The sequence below is a fragment of the Anomalospiza imberbis genome, chromosome 4 (assembly GCF_031753505.1).
Source record: "Anomalospiza imberbis isolate Cuckoo-Finch-1a 21T00152 chromosome 4, ASM3175350v1, whole genome shotgun sequence".
NCBI lineage: Eukaryota > Metazoa > Chordata > Aves > Passeriformes > Viduidae > Anomalospiza > Anomalospiza imberbis.
Window position 1 is genome coordinate 5267081 of NC_089684.1, and position 22575 is coordinate 5289655.

The 22575-nt window shown below is 38.4% G+C and overlaps 1 protein-coding gene across 2 annotated transcripts in view; it reads right to left on the reverse strand.

Annotated features, from left to right (window-relative positions):
• Nucleotides 1-1726: 1726 nt before the first annotated feature.
• Nucleotides 1727-22575, reverse strand: part of TLR3 (toll like receptor 3) — a 36335-nt gene continuing 15486 nt past the window's right edge. Inside the window, exons 1-5 of one of the 2 annotated variants that reach the window (XM_068186926.1) lie at nucleotides 13514-13608; nucleotides 10334-10782; nucleotides 8921-9112; nucleotides 5446-7271; nucleotides 1727-4622 (exon numbers count right to left, since the gene is read on the reverse strand). In XM_068186926.1, coding sequence (XP_068043027.1) covers nucleotides 4394-4622; nucleotides 5446-7271; nucleotides 8921-9112; nucleotides 10334-10777 — 2691 coding nt within the window. In that variant the 5' untranslated portion in view covers nucleotides 10778-10782; nucleotides 13514-13608 and the 3' untranslated portion in view covers nucleotides 1727-4393. Of the gene's footprint in view, nucleotides 4623-5445; nucleotides 7272-8920; nucleotides 9113-10333; nucleotides 10783-13513; nucleotides 13609-22575 lie in introns of those variants that run through there. The other variant, XM_068186927.1, reaches the window with a different exon arrangement.

A 22575-nucleotide genomic window follows, 5' to 3' on the forward strand; every position in this document is an offset into this window, starting at 1 on the left:
GGCACGCACCGCCCTGGGCGGGGAGCTCCGCGCCGGCGGAAGGCCCGGGGGCAGCCCCGGCCAGCCTGCGCGCCTGCGGGGCGCCGGGCAGCGGCCGGCTGCGACCGGAGAGCCGGGCAAACAAAGCGTGAGATTTCCCCTGCAGTCAGAATCCCATCTGATATTGCGGGGCAAAAACGTAGCCCCACCTGCCAGGGCAGCAGGGCCCTCTTAACACATTTAAGCCCTTCGGCTTAACCAGAAGTGGGGAGTGAGAGCGACCCAACCCAGCACATCTTTATCACCGTGCCAGGGGCAGAGGCAGAGGCAGAAAGGAGCTGTGTGGGAGCACCAGCTCGCGTGCTTTTAAAGGCGCTCCCAGCCATCCTAGGTAGTTTGGAGAGCAGGAGAGGATGACAGTGCCACAAGCCAGACGGCTGAGGGCACACGAGTGGGGAATAATTAATTTTGCCCTACCTTTCCAGCATTGGGTTGTCTGCCCGGCTGAAGAGAACTGTGAGCACACCAGCAGCAGTTTGGGAACACTGTAATGCTTAGTATTATGGACAAGGCAAACATTGTGGAAGCTCAGAACATGACAGGTCATGTGGCCCTTGGAGTGCCCAAAAGAACAGCACAGGCAGAAAGTTAGACCTGTTGCTTTATACGTATGAGCCCCAGGATCATACATCAAGCAACTAGCTGTACTATTGATTTTAAGTTGACAGCTGCTGGTCCACAACAACCAAGGGTACAAAATGAGGAATTTTATCCCTGCCTTGTCTTCCTCGCACATCAAGTCATGCAATGAGCCAGCAGAGAGAGCACACAGAACACCAAGTACAGGACTGAGATTTGAAACTGGGGCATTCCTGGCCTTTTTCTTACAAACCAGAATAAATATGTTCTGACAAAACCTTATGGAACAGGTGCGCTTAAATCTAACAGCAGCACAATCTGAATTTATTCCTACCATGGTATAAAGCCCTGACTGAGCCACAGCGAAAGTAGCATAATTGAGTTCATTGGTGGACAGTATATTTATCTCAGCTATATATACGAACATCACTGTCTGTAACTTGTTCATTACTCCCTGTGTCGTGGTTCTGGCCAGGATCAGGTTAATGTTTGCAGAAGCAAGGAGGGACATGGCTAGGACCCTAAGGTAATTCTATGTCACCTCACGTCAAGCATGAGGGGCAGGGGCCCTTTGTATTCCAAGTGGTAAGAACTCACATGTGAATCGATCACCTCTCTTGTCCACTCTGTTATTAATATTGTCCATGTTACTGTTTGGTTTTGTTTCATTGCTTTTTCAAGTATATTGTTCTTATCTCAACCCATGATCTTTACCTTTTGTGCCTCCAGGTCTGCTCTCCAGCCTGCCAGGGGGAGGGAGGAGTGAGCGAGCAGCACATGGTTTAGGACACTAAATTGGGGGATACTATTCCTAAACCATGACATCCTATCATTCGAGATCTGCAGAAACAGTCAGGCTCCACTCCAAATCTCCAGACTTGTGCATTCTGCCTCACTCAAGTCCTTTACATATTCTGCTTTCAATACAAATGGCTCCTCTTTAGTCCTACATAATATCTTTGATATTTCAAGTTTGGAACTCCAGACTTTTCATTTATTTGGTGTTCAACTCATCAGCAAATCAGTTTTATATAATCTGATGCTACCCACTGCAAAGAGACTGCCCAGCTCACACATAGACTGAATCCTGAAAGCACTTACAACTCTAAGCCATGGTAAACCCATTTATTTATTCTCAATAAAATTGTCAAACAAATGTACAGGAGCAGACCAGATGTAAGTAACTTGCAGAAAAACAGGGAAAATTTATAGGAAAATTTTAGGTCTGGTGTAACTGATGATTACCACTGGCCCTTTGATTATTACTTCTGTGCCTTTTTTTTATACATTATGAAGCTTTTTTAATTGTATGCATTGTGAACCTTTATAATGTCTTTTACTGTGGTAATTATTTTAAACTGAATCTAGGTACTAAAATAACTGTTTAGAATGTATTAAACATATTTTTATAGTTTTTCATTCATCACTACATACTTCTTGTTTGTATTCCTAGCTGTATTACAAAACTAAGCATTTATAAGATTTTTTCACTGTTATGAAACCAGTTTTGGGGGCTTTTGTAGTAAATAGAAACAACTTTAAGAATTTAGACATGCTGTCATTTGTCAGGCTCCAAGGGTCAGAAAAGACCATTAGATAATCTAGTCTGACCTCTTGTATCACATTTCACCGCAGCATTTCTCCATGCATTCTCTTCATCTTTATGCCATTTTTAATATCCATGTGAAAACTAATAATATCAATGTGAACTACTAGCATTTTCTAAACAATTTGTATTGATGTGGAAAGAGAAATTCTGCTGCTATGTGTCATTGCAGATTTAGGATAGGAACCCTGTCAAATGTTAGTCTTTAAATAAGAGAACGAACAATTGACATGGTACGTACCTGGCACACCATAATTACCAATTTGCCTCCTCAACTTTCATGGCCTAAGCATGAAGAAAGAATTTGTCACTTCGCCTGAAAAGGTCAGAAAGATGAGATGAAAGAATCACAATGGGGATAATCCTATTACTGTAATTAAGGAATCATCAGCTATCACTTCAGCTGTAAACAAAGCCTGTTTTGTTTTCAGTCAGGACTTCCCGAGCAAGTGAAGACATCTGCACTCCCTTCACTATTCCAATGCATGAAAAATCCTATTTCACTAATTATTTGTCTTGATTAAGTTTTTATCATCACGGGACACAGGAAACCTATTAAAACCCAATTTTTCCTCTACACATATAGCAAATAATGAGAAAATTTAAAATGTGAAGTATAGAACTGTTTTCTAAAGCAGTAAAACAGCATTCTTGTAGCAATAGTGGTATTGAAGTTGATGAGGGAAATGCTAGGGGGAAAAAGCAATTTCAGAATGTTCCTGAGCTATTAAAGGATCACAGACCTACTAAAAGCTGACAAAGTTTTAAAAAGTCCTTGCAGCAGCAATTAAATATTAACAAAAATATACAAATTACTGCCTTTTGTCTAACTTACAATCACTTGTGCTCAGACTCACCATAAAATTTTAGCCAGTGTTAAACATTATAAACACTCTTGCAAAGCACATTTTGCTTAGCCTCAGTTCTCTCCAGATCAAGCTGCTAGCCCATATGTTTGAACCTTAATGCCCTGGCATTTGCCATCTAGCCCATATTTCTCTAAAATATGTTCAGGAAAAAATCAAATTAATTTAAGAAATAAACTGCAGAATTCTATCTGATTTTTTTTTCAGTTTTCTTTTTTTTTTTTGCTATCAAAGGCAAAACTGTGTATAAAAGGAAACAAAAATATTAAAATTAATATAGTTTTGAAATTTTTTTCCCACTCTACCTCTAACTGTGGTCACAATAATGTTTCTGATACTATTTAAAATGATTTCTTTGTTTTTGTTGTTGTTGCTGCTTTTCCAATAACAAAATTTTTGGTAATGAAATTGCAGTAGCACCACTTTCTCCATGAAGTTGTCTTCTGGTTATATTATAAAAAATATCTGTGCCTTTTTTCATTTTATATAGGTGCAGCAGCTGTGCCTTGGCCATGCTTCACGTTGATTTCAAGTTCTGTGCACAGGCCCACATACAGTTTTGTATGCATTCTAAGAATCAAGGTGACATCTCTCAGTGTTAATGTCCTGCCAGCTCTCTGAATTTCACTAGAGAAGAGCAAAAATTTTTTTCCTGATACCAAATTTATTAAATCAGTTGACTTATCAGCCTGAAAGTCACTTTTTGATAGCAACCAGTATTAGCCCCCCCAGAAGGCATAATCACAAAGGTTTTAAAACTCACTTTGAAACTGCTCCCTTTGAAACTCACTTTTGAACTGCAAATTCTTGTTTTGAATTACAGCAGTAATTTTCTGTGTTACTTACTGTGTTTCACAAGGAAAGCTTTCCAGCTGGAGGCACTGAATCCCCCATGTTTCAAAAGCAAGAAGTAGTGTCCACTCTACCTTCTACAAAGAATTTACTGTTTTATCATTAATGCATTTTCTTTTGTATATCCCCTTAGAGAGTCTGTCTTTTCTACCCTACATCATTTTATAGAACATCAGTGATTCCCACTGCTTTTCAGAATTTCTACCACATTTTTAATACACTGATTGAAATGACTATCCACCATGATCCCTTTTAATGTCGCTTCAGTGCAGCTGAATTCAAATATCAGCAAAAAATACTAATATAAACAAATAAATTTAATTTATAGTGTCTCTTACATATATTTACAGGGTGACAAACTTTTTGACACCTTCATGAAGACTTGCTAGTTTTCCAGTGGTAGAAAATATACAATAAAATGACCCCATGATTCAAATCTGTAGTTCAAAAATCAGTGCACTTTACTTTTACATTTAAGTGCCATCACTAATTGCTGATGAAATGCACTGATTCGTTCTTTCTGGGCTGGCCAGTTCAAGATGCAGCGAGATCTGAACATTCCTCTTCTCAGGTGAAGTGCATGATATAACTTGTAATCCTGGATATCATCAAGAAAGATCAGTATGATGGAGTCCCGACTTTGTTCAACAGCTTGCTGAAGAGCATGATACACCTTGAAACTGAAGCAAAAATAAGACAAAAATCAATATTTTCTTTTATGTGAAAGAAAAAAGAAAAACAGTTCTTAACAGGGGTCTTAATGTCTATTTTGTGATATACAATGGTTATTACTTTTCTTAAATTAGTTGCCTCTAATTAAAAAAAAAATTAATGCTCTAAAAATATAACCTACATCTACTGCCTTGATTAGCAAAATCCCTTTCTTTACAAAACCACTATATAAGAATGGTGAAAAGACTAATTTAAAGGCAAACAAAAATCATCTTTCAATGCTAGTGGTTTCACTCATTGTTGCTCTTCTTCAAATGTGTAATTTTAAGGAAAGTGATCTGCAAAGGTGTCAGCCTGACTTTTGGGAAAAAAACCCCAACCAACTAAAACAAAACAAAAGACCCCCACCCCCCCCCCCCAAAAAAAAAAACAAACCCAAAAGCAAAAAGAAAACCAACAAATCAACCAAACAAAAAAAAAAAAAAAAGAAAAAAACAAACAACCAAAAAACCACAACAAAAACAAAAAAACAAACAGAAAACCCAAACAAATAAATCAAACAAACAAAAAACCACAAAAAAACCCAAGAAAATGCCTACAACATTGACTTAAACATTCAAATGTACACTACTATATGTGTGAAACAATTAACTTTATTAACTTAGGAATTCTTCTGAAGTTACAATATATTAGTTAAATATATTGAAGTAGATTTTGAGTGGGTATTGTTCATTAAATGCTATTTTTTAAATTACAGTTAAAAAATGATCTTGTTAAAATATCTCTTAAGAAATTTTTCCCCTTTCAGATAAAATTTTACATCCTACTTACTTTTTACACCAGGGATCCTGTAAAAGGTGTTCAGTCACAACAAAAATAATCTTCCTGCTCATTTTTATGCTGTTAATTGTGGCTTCAAATTCAGATACACCTGCTTCAAAATCACGTTCTTCTAAACAAAACTTAATTTCAAAGTGGTTATTTTTTTCTAGAGACATGAAATTTTTAGACACCCAATTCTTGTCCTCTCTTGCATGAATAACATAGGCATCATAATCATACTGTTCCCGTTGTCTCTCAAATTCTTTAAAACCAAGAATTCGATTGATTAAAATATTCCAGTAGAAAGCTATTCTCCACCCTTCAAAATGGATGGTAAAGACAATAAAAATGAACAGCATCACAACAGTGGTAGAGATCACAAAAAGAAGTTTAAATGGAGCACTGTCTTTGCAGGCTGAACTATCAAAATACAAAACCAGACTACCATGATATTTAGGTGGGGTGTTGCAAATGTACTGGGACCTCAATCCAGGTATATCTACTTGGGTCTCATTAAGCCAATCAGCAAACCAAGCAATGCTTTCACAGGTACAATCAAAAGGATTGGAATCCATCTCTAGTTTTCTCAAGCTCCTGAAAGGTGGGCCAAATACTTTTTCTTCAACTGAGGTTATCAGATTTTTCTGAAGGTTCAACGAATTCAGAGAGGCTTGGTCATCAAACAGAGTTGCTGGAAGCAAATTCAAATTATTCGATCCTAAATCCAAGTGTTTTAATTGAAACAGACCCTTGAAAACCTGAACTGGAATTTCATCAAATCCATTTGATTTTAAATTAAGAATTTGCAAATTGAGAAGACCTTTTAAAAAAAGAACAGGGCCATCTGGATTTGCATGTTTCCAAAGCCGGGCTAAATTATTGTGCTGCAAATCCAGAATGTCAAGTTTGTCAAGTCCATCAAACAAGTCTTCTTTTATGTTTGCTATGTTGTTATTGCTGATGTCCAGGACAGTCAGGTTTTGTAGACGATGAAAAGGTGAAGGAGAAAGTTCCAGATTACTGCAGCCAGCCTTCCTCAGCATGAGTTTTCTAAGGCTTGGGACAAAAATGAATGATTCACTTTGCAAAGTCAAGTTTTTATTATAGGAGAGATAAATATCTTGTATATTACTGAGGCCTTTAAACTCATGACCTGTAAGCTGTTGACTAATTTCATTGAGACCAAGATCAAGAATTTTCAGGTGTCCCAGGGAAGAAAATGCCTCACTTTCTATTGTAGAGATTCTGGTTTTTGTGAGGTTGAGAACCTGTAAGCTAGAATTAGCAAGTGATGAAAATGTTTTATTAGTTATTCTTTGTAAATTTATGTTGCAGTTGCAGAGACTCAGATATTTCAGGTTGTTCAGACCTGTGAACATATTAGCAGTAATTCCTGGAAAATTGTTATTATCCATTATAAGGTACTCCAGGTGGTACAGCCAATGAAAAGAAAAATCTTCAATTTTCCCACTAAGTGAGTTTATGAGATTCAAATGTTTAAGGCTGGATAATCCATAAAATAAATGCGAAGATACGTGAATATTATTAATCTTCAGGTTTAAGTATTGTAAACTTGAAAGCCACTGAAATGAGTAATTTTCTATGAGAGAGAGAGAATTTTCGGAAAGGTTTAAAATTGTAAGATTTGTTCCTTGCAGTCCCTGGAAAGTTGACTTGCCAATGTAGGAAAGTTTCACATGGCTCAGTGAGAGGTTTTGAATCTCTGTGTTTGATAATTCTGTACAAAGTTTCTTTGTGCGATTTTCACCAAGTTCAACATTGTTCAGTATGAGGCCAAACAAATTTCCAATAGTACGGAAACATCCTGTATGAAACTGAAAGGACAAGAAAAAAAGGTCTTGAGCTAAACAAGGGGATTATGTAAGAAAGTTGACCAATAAAACAAAAACTTGGAAAGGTTTTCAAATGCGATTTTCATGCAGAATAGAACTCCTACACTCAGACTGCTTCACAGATGAGCTCAGACAAACACTTTTTGGAGTTTACACTTCTTATGACAATACGTCAATCATTTATAACATTATTATCTTCAATCTGAGTAGAGTTATTTTAGAAGAAGATAGAAAGTGGCTTAGTGAGATGCAAGTTTGTATCCAAAACCAAAACTCCTTCTCTAGAAATATCTTAAAATTTTTGATATCTTTCTTCAGCTTTCTTTTACTGATATAGGTATACTAATTTACTAGCTATTAGGTCTGCAGACAGACAAGAAGAAACCCAGTTTCTCTGTGCAAGCTGAAGCTACTATGAAATCTAATACTACACACTTGTTTTCACAATATGGATCACAAGCTTTTATCATAGTGCTGTCTCCCCAGCCTTGATTAAGACATCAGCTGATGGATGAATTACTCATTTTTTCAGATTGATTCAAATGCATAAGGCTGCTTTTTAGAGAGCAGTAAAACCAGAGCAGCTGAAAGTGGCACAAAGTAGCAGTGCCCAAGAAAGGAGTAATGCAATTTACTCATCCACACCCTGTACCCTTGTGCCAGAATAGCCCCACATGCAGTCACACAGTGAACCAGGTAGGGAACCAGTGTGGCTACAAGCTAACCAAGCCAAAACATCTGTAGAGTTTCTCCAGTGATCCAGTGCATAGCCTCATAAAAGCTGGTATCAAAAATAGGAAGGGATGAATTGGCGAAGCAAAATAGGATGGTGGGATTCACTCTTAGCACTCTTATAGAAACTTATTCCACCTTAAAATATTATTGTAGGTTCAACGTACATATTTTTTAGAGATCAACCAACTGGGAACAAAGCTAAAGAAACAAAAAAAAACCAAACAAACAAACAAACAAAAAAAAAGAACCAAGGAAATTCAATGCATATTCAGTATTCATATGCTGAGGGTGAACCAGTTTACAATTGCCACACTTAACCATCACTCTTCAAAGAATCATATCATTGAGATTCAGGTCAGAGAGCACAGTGAGGTAGATGGAAGACAAAGCACCCATGTGGGTTTTTTTTTTTTAAAGAGTGAATATATGTTTCTGGAATTATTATTTCCCTGGTGTTCCCACAGCCACAAGCTGAACGCTCTCTTTGATTAACTGGGAAGTGAAACCTATATTGTATAACCAGACTTGCATAGTACCACACTTTTTACCCACTTAGAAAGTGTATCAGTCCTTCACCTTCAGCATGTGCAGAAGAAGTTGTGCATGGAAAATACCTGGTAAGGATTCTTAGAGCATCTCGATTCAGGTCTTGCTTGAAACCTGCTATCTACATGGAACCATCCTATATGAAAACAGCCTGTGCCAATTTCAGTGGCAAAACAATAATTCTGTAAATCATTGCTGGAGGTCAGGAGTAATGCTGTATAAAATACAATGGATTTTGGACCACAGTGCATCAAAATTGTAATGTAAATGCCATACAATCATAAAGGGTAAATCAGGATAGTTCCATCTTATACTTACACCTTTTAAATTTCTATTGAAATGCTTCCTACCTCTTTTAGTGGATTTGATGACAAATCTAGACTATTCAATGAGGTGTTGCTAAGAAAACTGAAGTCTTCTTTTTTCAACTCAGTGATTTGGTTGCTACCCAACATGAGCTCATGGAGTTTCTCCAACTGTTGCTCCAATCCTAAATTGGCTGACTTTAAAGAATTATGAGATAGGTCCAAAATATTCAAGTTCTGGAGAGAAGATGCAAGAGAAAAAAAGGATAAAAATATTTTTTATCTTTATTTTATGTAATACACAGAAAGATTTATAAATATTTAATTAGAGTATAACCAATTAGAAATTAATTGCAATACTACACTTTAAATAAATTTGTAATACAGAAATGGCAACTTTCAATCTCCTGCTGGAAGAAGTATTCTGTATCTTTCACACTAGTAATTTTAATGGTATTAATGGTATTAACCTGCTAAAGTATCTACTGCAAACCAGATTTAGTTAAAGTTCCTTAATGCACTGAAGGCCTTCCTGTCTCAGATAAAGTGATAAATGAAAAAGCCTGCAGGTGGCTGCAGTTACAATTATTGCAGTACTAAACACTGCATTCCATGCTTTTTCAGCATGGTCCAGGCCCGTAAATGGAATGAGGAAGGTGAAGTTGCCAGCATGGAAGCTGGCTGCACTCTTGTATATAGTTGTGTCAGCAGTCCTACAATGCAAGCAAGTACACTTCATGCAACTGAACTGGAATACTGAGTTTAGCAGGAAAGTTCAGACCTACTCAAAACCACATGCATACTCATTGGAACACTGAGTGACAATTAGTACCTACACATTGTCTTTTCTTTACTTTTTTTTGTCCTTAGGCTCTTCCTTTTGCATGAGTCCTGCCTAGTGCAGACAGTGAAATAGTCCTTTCCTGCTTTCTGTGGTGGTCCCCCAATCTCTGCTACAGACAAGAATATTTAACCACATGTAAACTACCAGAGAAAGCAAAGGTACAATTAAAAACATTTTTACTCTTTCTCAATTCTTTAAGTCCTTTGAGACACTACATTCAGCCTAAGCACTGGCCTTCCTGGTTTGAATACTTAAACGTCAAGAGAATTTAGGCTACCAGCTACCCAGGGAGCTCAGATTCCACAGCATCCACTTCGCTATTCTCATCATCTGCTGCTCCTATTCACTCAGCACGTATCCTGCATGGAGAGGTGCTTCAAAGGGATGCAATACAGAAAAAGAAATGGAGAGCATTGACTCACAAAGATGACTGAGACTCCAACAGGCTAAAACAGAAGAAGCCACAAGGCGTCTTCTTCAGCAAAAATCAGTGAAAGATTATATGTTGGGTATTTTGCGATACCAAGGCAGCAGTTCTGTATATGCACTGGAAAATACAGTAAATTGCCCATGTATACTTTATTTACATGAAAAGGTGCATTTCTAACTCTTACCTTCAGGATTTTGAAAGGATCATTTTTTATATTTAGTCTGTTGTATCCCAGATTGAGCTCAGTCAGGTTGGTGCAGGAAGCAAAGACTCTGTCAGGGAGCTTATACAATTCATTATGTTCTAACTTCAGAATCTGTAACAGGGGCACATTTTGGCACAATTTTGGTTGCAATTTAGAGATGCTGTTGTAGCCTACATTCAAGTAAACCAGCTGGCTGTACTTGGTCAGATTTGCAGGACCTAGCTCTTTTAGCTGATTATGAGAAATGTCCAAACTTGTTATATTGTTTGGAAGATCAGAGGGAATTTGAGTCAGCTTTAGGTGACTGCAGTCAGCCATTTCATTTTGGATATGACATTGCTTTCCAGTTGATGCACACGTCCAGAAGACAAACATCAGTCTGACATATAAACTGCTCCACCAAATAATAGCGTTTCGCATCATTCTATCTGCAAAGGCAAAATGAACACTGCAAATTACAATCATTTTGACATAACTTGCATCTTCAACTGAAGGCTAAGCAAACAAGACATAAAAAATATGTGATTTCATAGTGAGCAAACAGTCAGTGGTTTTAACCCATGATTTTTTTTTCTGTATTCATTTCTGCAGAAGACTTATGTCTAATAATCCCTCTAAATAAAGACTTTTATTTAAAAGCAATAATATTGTCTTGCATAAAAATAGGTATGTTCAAAAAGTTACCAACTTTATCTATTATTGATGAAAATTTCCAATCACTTTCTCTTTTCTGATTAATTTTGCATTGCTTTAACATTCATAAAATACAATAAATATGACAAATTGTACATAAGCCTCTCAATGTTAGCAACTGATCTCTGAGCTTAATTTACATGTAAAATATTTATAGTGATATACACTAAAATTACATAATATACCACTTCTTTCTTTTACTGTTCTTGCCAGTTTTTATTTTGCAAGTCAATCCCACAAAATTCTGTCACACCATCTTATAGAGAAAGAAGGAATACCAGGCTAAAGAAACATATATGAGAAAGTAAGAACACAGAAAATAAATCAGTAGCAACCTAATAAGAGAAAGAAATGGAGAAGAGCCAAGGTGTAGAGAAGACACTCTCCATAGATTCAATACATCTATCCAAATACTTTCAGGATTTATATACTCTACCCCATATTTTTTGGTCATTTAGATTAGGATATCAACATTGAAACTCTAATTTTCAATTACTCTACCCGTTTATCATTACATTTCTAATGAATCTTAGGGTTTTCCATATTTTGTTCATTTTCCATTTAGTATCCATTAGATTTAAATTCACCTGGTGATCTTGTAATGAAACTTTACTGCACAAGGAAGAAAAATAATTCCATATATATTCTGACCAGGACAGAGCTGTAAGTGCTCAGAAGGGTTTGACTAGCCTTCTGAGTCATAAAGCTTGTCTAATTAAATGGCATTTCTTCTAATCAAAAGAAGAGTCCTCTGTATTGTCCATATTATTCTCTACAGAATTAAACTTTAATAGAGGAAGAGCATACTTTGTGAGTGCTTGCCAGAACGTTTTATTCACGCTGTAGCAGAGGACAGTAAGCTTCGGTTCCTGTCTTCAATTTTTTCTGTTTTAAAAAATCAAAAGCTTATACTTTCAACCCTGATGTTTAAAGTGTCTCCACAGTGTTGATACACACATATCTGCTTGGCCTTCTGCCAACAAACTTGGAACCTACCTACCAACCTCAATTCACCAATTAGTTCAGGCTCAGCAGGATGGGCTCCCAGGCAGAGAAGGCTATTAGTGCCTCAGTACAGAACAGGCTATATAGATGGGAATAAACCTGCCTAGACTTAGCAGGAAGCTAGAAGAACTTCTCAAAAGACTAACCATGGGAAGTGTGAACTTTCTTACTTCTACAGCTCCCATTTTCCTTTGCCAGGAACCTGTGTTTAATTAATATGATCAAGCTTTGAGCACATTAGAGTATCACACTTCAGCAAACAATGAAACAAGAAATGACAAGAGAAATTAAACCAGCATATTTCTATAGAAAAAAGGAAAAATTCTTCATAACTGATATTTTCTAAAGAGACAAATTTCCACTAGGATAACAACACACTCTAGGGAGTTGACATTGTAAACTGCAGCCAAACAGGAGCTTAGCAGGTCAGACCCCCGCAGAGTTTGATTCCGTAGCTGACCTGCCTTTTCAGAGGGCATGCATTAGGACTGCTCCAGTGACAAAAAGTCACATTACAGTGGCCAGAAACGAACCTCATGGCTGCCTTTTTGGGAGCAACCTGCTCATCTAAGGAGAGACAGTTGTATAACCCAGTGAGAATGGGGGTACAAGCAAGGGATAGAGGGACATAAAGCATTGCAAAGGCACACACAGAGGACTACAAAAGATGGTTTAAAAGGAACCTTAATGAAAAAACAATTCCCTGTTGGGTACTGCGTGTCAGGCTGACCCATAAGCTGCAGCTCTTATAGCCTGGCTCTCCACTCATCTGCCACTGGTTAATGGGGAAGAGGAGGGGACAGCAAACTCTTGGTCCTGCAGACAGCCTGGCCTGCTACGGCAGCAGCCAAACACAGAACCCGTGTCACCAGCTGAGAAAAATAAAGGACCACTTGTCCTACCTCTTTCGTCCGCACCCCAAATGCTGGAAACCAGAAGGAAAACAAAAGAGAAGCTTATCTGTGACAGAAGCTTGCATCCTGGTCAGCATCACTCTCAGGGTTTGTTTTAGTGTGGTCAGATAGCTGCTGGGCTCTGCAGCAATTGTTGCCAGCTCACCTTTAAATCTGAAAGGCGGAAAAATGTACTGCACAATCACAAAACAGGTTCTTCAGCTGACTTCCAGCGAGGCCCAATGGGCTGCCTTTTCCTGTTTTTTTCATTTTTAAGAAATCTGGAACCAACTTTAGGTGTTTTAGCTTTGTGTTTTTTTGTCTAGGGGTCCAGTGAAGAAAGCACACACCCATTATCAAATTTCAGGGACAGTGTTTCATATGGGCAAAAGAAAGAAACACAATTTTAACATTATGAGCAAGAACTTTAAAAACTGGCATTGACTTGGCTAACTTGCAAGCAAAGAGAAATCCAGGATCAAGGAAATCACGCAAACTCCTGAGCACCACTTTGCCTTTGCAACTCAATATTTACATTACTATGAAGTGAAGAATTTTACTGACTCACCTCTGCTGGCTTTATCCCTTTGTGTCTGCAAGCATCCCACCTCTGCACTAGTTTCTCAGCACACGAAAACCATAAGGAAACACTTCGCCCAGAGCTGGAAGAAGTGAAACAGAAAGCGTGGCCAGGAGCGGCGACGGAAAGGGGAGCGGCCGGGCCGGCTCCAGCAGCCGGCGGGATGAGCATCCCCGGGCAGCAGCAGCCTCGGGTCCCCCATGTGCAGCGAACCCTCCTGAGATGAAGAGTTTCAGAGGTGCTGAGGGTGTAGATCGCTCCTAACTTCACAGTCGGGCTGCTGCATGTGGTTGCTGACCGCAAGTAAACGGATTGAAATACACAGATTTGTCACAAATGAGCAGCAGCATCACACGATCCTATTTAAAACTCAGTTACAATTTATCCCTGGCTACTTCCAGTGCCTCTGAAAATCCTCAAGGACATATCCCAAAAGCCAATATCTGACCGAGAGCTTACTGACATAGGAGTATTAGTTTTTAAAGTAGAAACAGCAACAATGTTTCCTACAGTCATGTACACTATTCCCTTTAAAAGGGAATATGATTATGTGAGATAGTAATATATGTAATTTCTAAGAGAGAAAAATAAAATATTTTATGTAAAAAAAAAAATTGTTTTTAAAGTCCAAGTTAAAGTTTCAGGTACAGCTTTCAGATGTGTGTCCTCTTCATACTGTTTGTGAATGTGTGTGTCCCTGCTTTCCAAAGGACCTGACCATCAGTTTCCTGGAGGGGACTTTCTCAGTACCAGCTTCTGGACATGATAAGAAGTGCTATTGCTTCAACTACATTGGCATTCATAAATATTCTTCAGACCTCATCCAGCTATACGTAGGACACACCAACAGCTGAGCTCACCTGACATTTTTAAGTAATTGTGCAGTCTCCTCTTAAGTGGGAGGGGAAGAGTGGGTAGCTGCCGACTAACCCAGAAAAGAATAAAGTTGGGCTTTAATTCTTCATTGGAAGTGTTTGAAATTATAACCTGCAGCAATGTGTTAACTGCCTGCCCATCAGGAGCTCGGGGGAGGGAGGGAGCTTGTGCTGGTTTCTTCCCTAAATCTGGGACTACCAACATATCTTCTGTGGAGGAGGCTGGCTGGGAGATGGGTTGGGTAACAAAGAGGTTGAGGCCCTTACTTCCTGCTTCTGTTTTCTGAATTCTTTCAGCAATTGCCAAGTAGAAATAATTTTTATTCTTGGATTTGGAACACAAACTGAGACCAGAACCAAGATCCTCTGGAGCTGAAAGGCTCTAAAGCCTTTCATTCCCATTTCACAGTTAAACCTTGATCCTCCCTTTCCTCTTGGTGTGGGAAGAGTAAATTTCTGTTCCATGCTGTCCAGTGTGTTCATGTCAGGATAAGGTCATTTGATCAGAAGGACAGCCAGCTGAAGTCACATTAAGTTAATCTGAAGAGGATTTTCGCTTTGCATGTAGTAATTCTGCTGCTTTAGAACATAGAAGATCACACTGACGGTAAGAAACATAATAATTAATAACCTTTGCAGATCACTATTCCAGCATAGCAACACTCTCAGGTATTTTATCTCTCCCTACACCATACTCATAACTACAGATAAAATGGTGTCTTTGATTTTACCTCACAATTTATTGCTTCTCAAACCTCTCATCCCTATACACATAGGAGACTATTAGGAAGCTACAGTTGTCCCAGGCACAATGGAGGAAAACCATCTAATGCTGGTGAAGCTGTTCATTTTTCCACTAAGGCTTTTTCAACACTCTAGCCTTACGAAAATATCAGTGACTCAGGGAGACAGCAGCACATGGGTGGTCAAAATCTCCACTCTTTTGGAGCTCTTGCACTGGGAGTAAGAACATTATTTTAGTACAGCAAATTTCAAAACAATGAAGCTCTTGTAAACATTTTGCAGTGAAATTTACAAGAGCCAGCAAGATAGTACTGTGCAAGATACACTCTAGGGCATACAGAACCAGTGCAGATTCAGCAAGTATGGTTGGAAGTTCTGAGGCAGGTAACAAAGTGCATACATTTGTGCTTACTTCAGCGGTGTGCAATCTCATCAGGTTCCCAAGTTGCCATAACTCCACTGTGTGGCCTACTTTACCCTACACTTATTTCAAGTGCTGGAAAGAACATGACAGCACATAATGGAGGGCATAGTTAAACAATCCACATGTCCAGAGAATAATTTAGAATAAAAGCAGCACAATAATTAGGCAAGGTCTCACACTGAGGTCAGGGTAAGCTTGAGTGAGGTGGTTCTGAATGGTGACAAAACCCAGTCAAGCAGAATACTGGGGATGAAGCCATTTCACTTACATGTTTGAGAGCAGAGTAACCAGCTGCTGCACAGACCCAGCTTAAGCTTATCCGGTCTATAAACACAGAAGGGTGGGGATGTACATGCAGTATCTCACAGAACACTGCCAGAGCTAACATGCCACCAAAACTGAGCCTAGGAAAAAAGGAAGTCTACTGATCTTACCTGATCTTCAGATAAAAAAAATGTGTATTAACTTAGCACATGGGTAAGTTAAATACACTGGGACTTCAGTGTTTTTGTAAACTGCAAGTCATACTGCAAGCATCAGGGAGAAGACCTAAACTGAGAGAACACATGCAGACACTTCCAACGACTATCAGCCACTCAAAAGGTGAAAGCACCTTTTGTTGTGGTTGGATTCAGACATCCTATGCAGCAATGGACAGGTTCATGGAAACAGAATTTAAAGATGTCTGGAAGAGAGCACAGCTACCAGGAGAAAGACAGCGGGAAAGAGCAGACCTGAACACTAAAGATCTGAGTCAAGTCTTGACAGGGGACTTCCTGCAACATCAAGGCTGCTAGAAGGGACGACAGTGTGGCAGACCAAGTTAGCTTGGATGTGCCTCCTGAGACAGGAATAGATGCTGCGGCTTTTCTTCTTCTTTGCTCTGGTCCCGGGCAGCTGGGGTGCCTGGCTAGGCACTGCCTTTTGGCGAGACCAGGGCTGCCAGGTGCTCGGAGGCTCTAGGGCTGAGCGCTCCGGGGTGGGTAATGCAGCTTTCATAGCCGTACACTGAGAGGAAGCAAAGGGACGAGAGAAGGCACACCTTGTCCTGCATGGCTGAGAACTGTTTATTTCCTGTGTGGCCGCTCCGGTGGCTGGAGCAGCTGTTCCCAGGTCACGCACGTGGACAAAATGGCAATTTGAACAAAGGAAGCATTGGGTTAAAGAGAGGGCAGGCTGAATGGGGCGGAAGTCCCCCTCGCCCAATGGGGAGAGACGACAGGGGAGTGACGCGGACCAGGGCAACCTACGGGAACATTACAGAGGTGGGTTCAGGGTTCTGGGACAAATGGGAATGCAGAGGTGGGGTGATTGACACAGAACTTTCTGTGAGTAAGCAGGGAGTGGTTACAAGATTGACATGTCAGAGCTCCTGTGGTAGACAGCTTGGAGCAGGCCATTGTGAGGGGGAAATAGGGGTACAGAGAACCAACCTAACTAACATTTATTAAAACCCCTAACTGAACCAACCCGGCATACAAGAAGATGCTTCTTGTCTTGTGATTACGTGAATTTGGCTAAGTTTAACTGTGCTGTTGAAGTATCTAGAAGGTCACGTGACTTCCAGATGCAATAGTTCCTCTAAGGCTGCTCAGTCAATACTGCTAATTTACAAGTTGTAAAAATTAAATTACATTAGATTTTTGTTGACACTAAAGTGGAAAAGAGTACATGGGGATTCACAGGCAGAATACGTTCACTAGCATCCTCCCAAACCTCAAAGACAGAAGAATTTATTTCCATGCATTTCTTTGTTTAATTCCTCTTGTGGAATAAAAAATATGTTTGTGAATGAAATTTGGGAACACGACCTGGGCAGGTAGCTGAGCACTCCAGCCATTGTTTGGGATTTAAGATATCTAGTAGCCAGCCAAGAGCAATGGGTCTGACTAAAGTGTTCATCACCTGGAAGTAACATTCAAAACGCTAGTGAATATGCAGAGATAAAGTACAGCTTTGGCTCAACTTTGACACTTTTCTGATGTGTTGCACTGACTGTAAAGATCAATTGCTACTGCAGAATTGGTCACATTCCCTGAGCAGAACAGGTATCTGAAATATTCTGGCTTGTAAGAGCATTCCCAAAAGTTAATTTCACCACAGTTAGGTTGCTTTACTTAGCCTAGCCAGGAGGCAAATTAGAGAACTGAGAATTCAGCTCTAGGATGGATTCCTGTTCAAACACTACCTCTCCTCTCTTTATTGTGACAGTTTCAAAGGCAGCCTTTGCAACCCTTTTCACTGCATCTTCCACTGCTCCAGCAAGGATGCATCAGTACTAGCACACATATTATTTCAATGCCTTTACTTTTCATCCAGGGAATTCTAATCGCAAAGAGAGGACCCTGGAAACAGACAAAGGAGAAGTCACTAACTTTTAAGTTAACCTTTTAGACAGAGTTAGAGAAGGTCAAAATGTTTCACTTCATTATGCCACCATTTTATAAAAGAGGTCCCTCAATGTTTCATCTTTGCGGCACTGGATTAATGTATATATAACTATTGCTCTTAAATGTTTTAGCCTTTTTTTTGTAAGGAAATAGTAAAGCAGCTAGAATTTAGAACTTAGATATTCTTGTGTTGTGGAAATATTTTTGTACCTCCAAGAACTCTCCCCAAAAGTTGACAGCCTTCCTAAAATCTTGTTCTTATCCAGATTTCTCAATTAAGCATGCATATTAAATATTTTTGATTTGCAGTAGTTTCTATTTAACAGCATCTCCCCACAGTATTTAATTGTCTGGTTTCAGAATCCCTTCCTTTTTTGTTGTTCCCCCTTTTTCTGGTACATTGCCATGCATGTTTTTGCAGTGTATTTCCAACAAGAAATCTATATACCATTTCAGGTCACGTACAGTGGCTCCCATGCCAAGCGGTTTCACTGTGAGCACAGCAAACTTTAATAATAAAGTAGAAATTCCATCATTTGATTTACACCCATACTTGCAACACAAAGAGCAAACATTAGGACAAGCCTACCACTTTTAGAAATATTTTCCCACTATGATTTTAAGGCAATGTAATCTCTGGAATCTGAAGGCAACCTGTATTTAAAAGAGCCACAGGTGTATTTCAGCTTTCAATTTACTGAAATCTCTATCCTGTATCTTTTTTCATTGATTTTTTTTTCCTGGGGAATCCCTGTGGCTTCAAAGCCCTAAATGCTCAGATTCCCTTTGAGCTCACAGAAGGTAAGATGCACAGAAGTAAATAACTGTAAAAACAACCAGATAGTCCACACTTTGTAATTTCTCATCCCCAGTAAATATTTGGCTGTGCTGACAGCTGACTTCTAATCCAAAATTGCTTCTTTACAAAGGCCCAAGCACAAGTCTTGTCCACACTTATTTCTAATGTCTCTCATTAAACTATGAAAACAGTAGCAATAAGTTATTCTTCAGGTTGTTTTGCCTCATGAAAATAAGTATATTTTAAACCCTATCAAATTTCAGTGCAATGAAAGGAGACACTCTGAGCTGCCAGGTATTAAAAAGTTTCTGAAGTATATCACAACAGCCATATACACAAGTTGCTACACCTAACTTCTCTTATAAGGCAGTAATCAAATCATGAGCATGCTTTTAATGCAGTGAATATTGATGGCGAGCCTTCTGGAAATATCTTTGTTTACATGGACTCAACAGAGATGATCCTACTTCTGTCTATTCTACCTAACTGTGGGATTTTGGCAATGCTCTGATTTGTTGTGAAGAATTCAAGGATATTCACACATTGCTCCCAATAGAACTTTGTTTACTTTGCCTTATATTAACTACTGAAATCAACATAATACAATTTTAGTTACAGGTTTGAGGTTGCTGAGCATGATAGCCAAAGAAATTGTAGCAGTCCTTATAAAACCAGATTCTGGTATCTAAGGAAGAACTACTTGGAAAAACTTTTTGAAGAAGAAATATCAAATAATTTTGACTTCCTCATTCATGTTAGATTTTATTTTAGTAGTGGTAAATATGACCTGTGTAACCTTAAATGTAACAAATGTAACACAAAAATTATGAACTCATAAATAAGTATAGGATGAAGTAGCATCATTCTATGTTCTTAGAACAAAACTTTGGTTTTACAGGTGTTTAAAATTTCTCTTTCATTCTGAATCCAAGTGAACACAACAGCTATTTGAATCCAATCAACAGCTTTTTTAGGTCCATTGTCTACAGTACCATTGTAGCCCTCTCTTTGCAAGACGAACAGAGAGAGTTAGAAAATCACTCACAGAGAAGAAAAAGAAGAAAGGTCAATCATAACTGCTAGCAAAAATATCAGGTTTTAACTATAATATTGCTAGATTTAAATATGAGGTCCTGTGTGTTAGATTATTACCAAATTCACCTGCAGACCTTAAACATCTGTTGTTTTTCTAAGAATAAGAATGTGAAAACTTTTATCTATAAATAAAACATGGAACAATATCTTTCAATTCCTTCTCCTAGCCAGAACAAGGGCACAAAAAATAGAGAAGTGTGTCTTACTGTAACTGGCTAAATAAAATACTAGGTTTAACAGTTGATACACATTTACAATTTCATTTAATTATTATGCCAAGTTTTATGTAAGTAGTGGAAATATTACTATTATGGACAGAAATGCATCTATTAAATTTGTGAAATTCAAGAAAACATTTTTTAAAACAAATTGTAAAGCCCTGGGCCTGATTCAGTGTCTTGAAGCTAGAGACTATTGCAATTTTTTTACTGTATTGCACAAAATGCATTCCTTGAGGTCAGTTTCTTCTTGCCTACAGCTTATTGCTTTGAGCATACAAAATAAATTTGGAAACATTTGTTTGCAAATACAAATAGTCATTTGCATATAAATATGTTCCCCTGCATGGTAATAGCTCTGCTGTTCTCCATTAACCATCCTGATAAGTGGATTTAATTACCTAATGCGCCAGTAACTTGGCTGTAATTTTGACCCCGTGGGGAATTTAATGGAATAACAGCATAACATTCAGACTAATTTGCATTAGGGAAAGTAAAACTGCAGAACAATGTTAAGGAAGTGTGAGTCACCTCTCTGTTTAGCACAACTAAACCAGCATGTCTGTAACATTGGAAACTGGTTATCTGTAGGGTTTCTATTTTCTAAAGTATCAGGAAGTGCTTGAGGATAATATAAATGGGCAGTAAAGACAAGAAGAAATCCTGCAGTGTGCTGTGCATTATGCAAACAACAGAAAGTGAGGCATAGAGTTTATGGACTTAAAGTATGGATCCTTGCTGCAGTAATGAGACCACCCCAGGCACACAGAAATATAAGAAGCCTGAAGACCAGGGATCAGAACAGAGCATATAGAAAAATTCCATCTAAGACTGGCAGCTTGCTCCACAGCAGGTTACATTGGGTGAAATCTGACCTAATTTACCAGAAGTAAGGATTTATCACTCACTGCTAATAACACAGGAAATGTGCAAGATGACCTGACGGTTGAAGGTCACCAGAGAGACTACTTAAATCTGTCTAATTAGTTTTTAATATCCATTTGAAACCTTGTGTTATGCAACCAATTTCTGATCATTGTTAATTTAAAAAAAGATACTGAGAGATGGAAAAATTCTGCAAGAGATGATTTTACATTTTGCAGAAAATCTTGCCAAGCAACACAGCCAAATAAACCCTTTAAGTGACAATCCGTGTCATTGGGATCTGCTTCCTGCTTTTACAGACAGTCTAGATCAGGAGGATCTGCGAAGCATCCACACAGGCCACTGTCACAGACCACAAAACACTACCTAAAATGTAAGGAACCCCAAACCTGCAGCACAAATTGAAAAGCAAGGAGAATATTGCACAGGAAAAGTGCAGGAGTGAGAACATACATTGACAATGGTAGCATCCCCTAGTAAGAAAATTTGTTATAAACTTCTCTACAATATCTTCAGGGCAAAAAATTATAAGAAAAATTGCCACATAAAGCAAGACATTGCCTCCTGTCAATTGCTATGGTTTACAAACGTTATACCACACACGTATCTGAATTGCTGGTTTGCTCAGCAATACAGAGATTAAGGCATTACTTTTTCAGGAAACGAAATCTATTTTTAGGAGAAAAATGGGAGATTTTAGAAGCCCTGTATTGTATTTCTCCAAAAAGGAAAATGCAAACATGTAATACGTTGGTCTATTGGTTGTAATCATGCCATTGACATTATGCACAGTTGGAAACTGTCTTTTAAAGACAAGTTTATAGGCTTCCTGTCATTTGATCAATAGAAAACAAGTAAAAACTAGCACTCTGATATTTTTCTGGATGTGAACATAGACTGAAAAAAAAGTCTATTCACACATTTAGTTTATTACGGGTTTTTTTAAGGTTTCAATTCTGTCTTCTGCTTATTGGATGATAAAGCAGGGCTACTCATTTGGAAGCTTCTTAAGAAGAAAGCAAGTGTAAAGAGACAGATAGCAAGAGGAAATGATGAGAAGAGCATTAAAAAGTTCTGTGAAAAACTGTTACATTAATGTTGTAGCATCACAGTCTGTAGAAGCAATACACAGTGGGGAAAAAGGGGGAACTTGACAAGCAGCGCTTTCTGGACTGTCTAGAAGCCTTCTGAAGCAGCAGTTTCTGCATGTGTCTTGCATGTGCCTTGATGTCACTACTGAAGATGAGGAAAGTAAACCCAGAACATGCATTTAGCCAAAACACCATGATTATATTCTAGCTTCCGTGGAGCCCTTCCCTTTGGAATACTGCCTTTTTTGATTGCTTCAACCTTAGTGCAATTTCTTTACAATGTTGTTATCCCATGTTTATACTGTTTCTGATCATGTACATATGTGAAAATAAGACTTGCACATAAAGATCATTGGCAGTTTACATTTACAGCATAGGCTGACCTTCTGAAGGTCATCTGTTAGGCAGTAGGAGCCTCTTACATCCTTGCCCTAATACTACCCAATTGAATAAACACAACCCATCAGGAATTTCATAGTAACTGTCCAAAGATTAAGTCTAAAATTATAATTCTATCATTGCATGCATC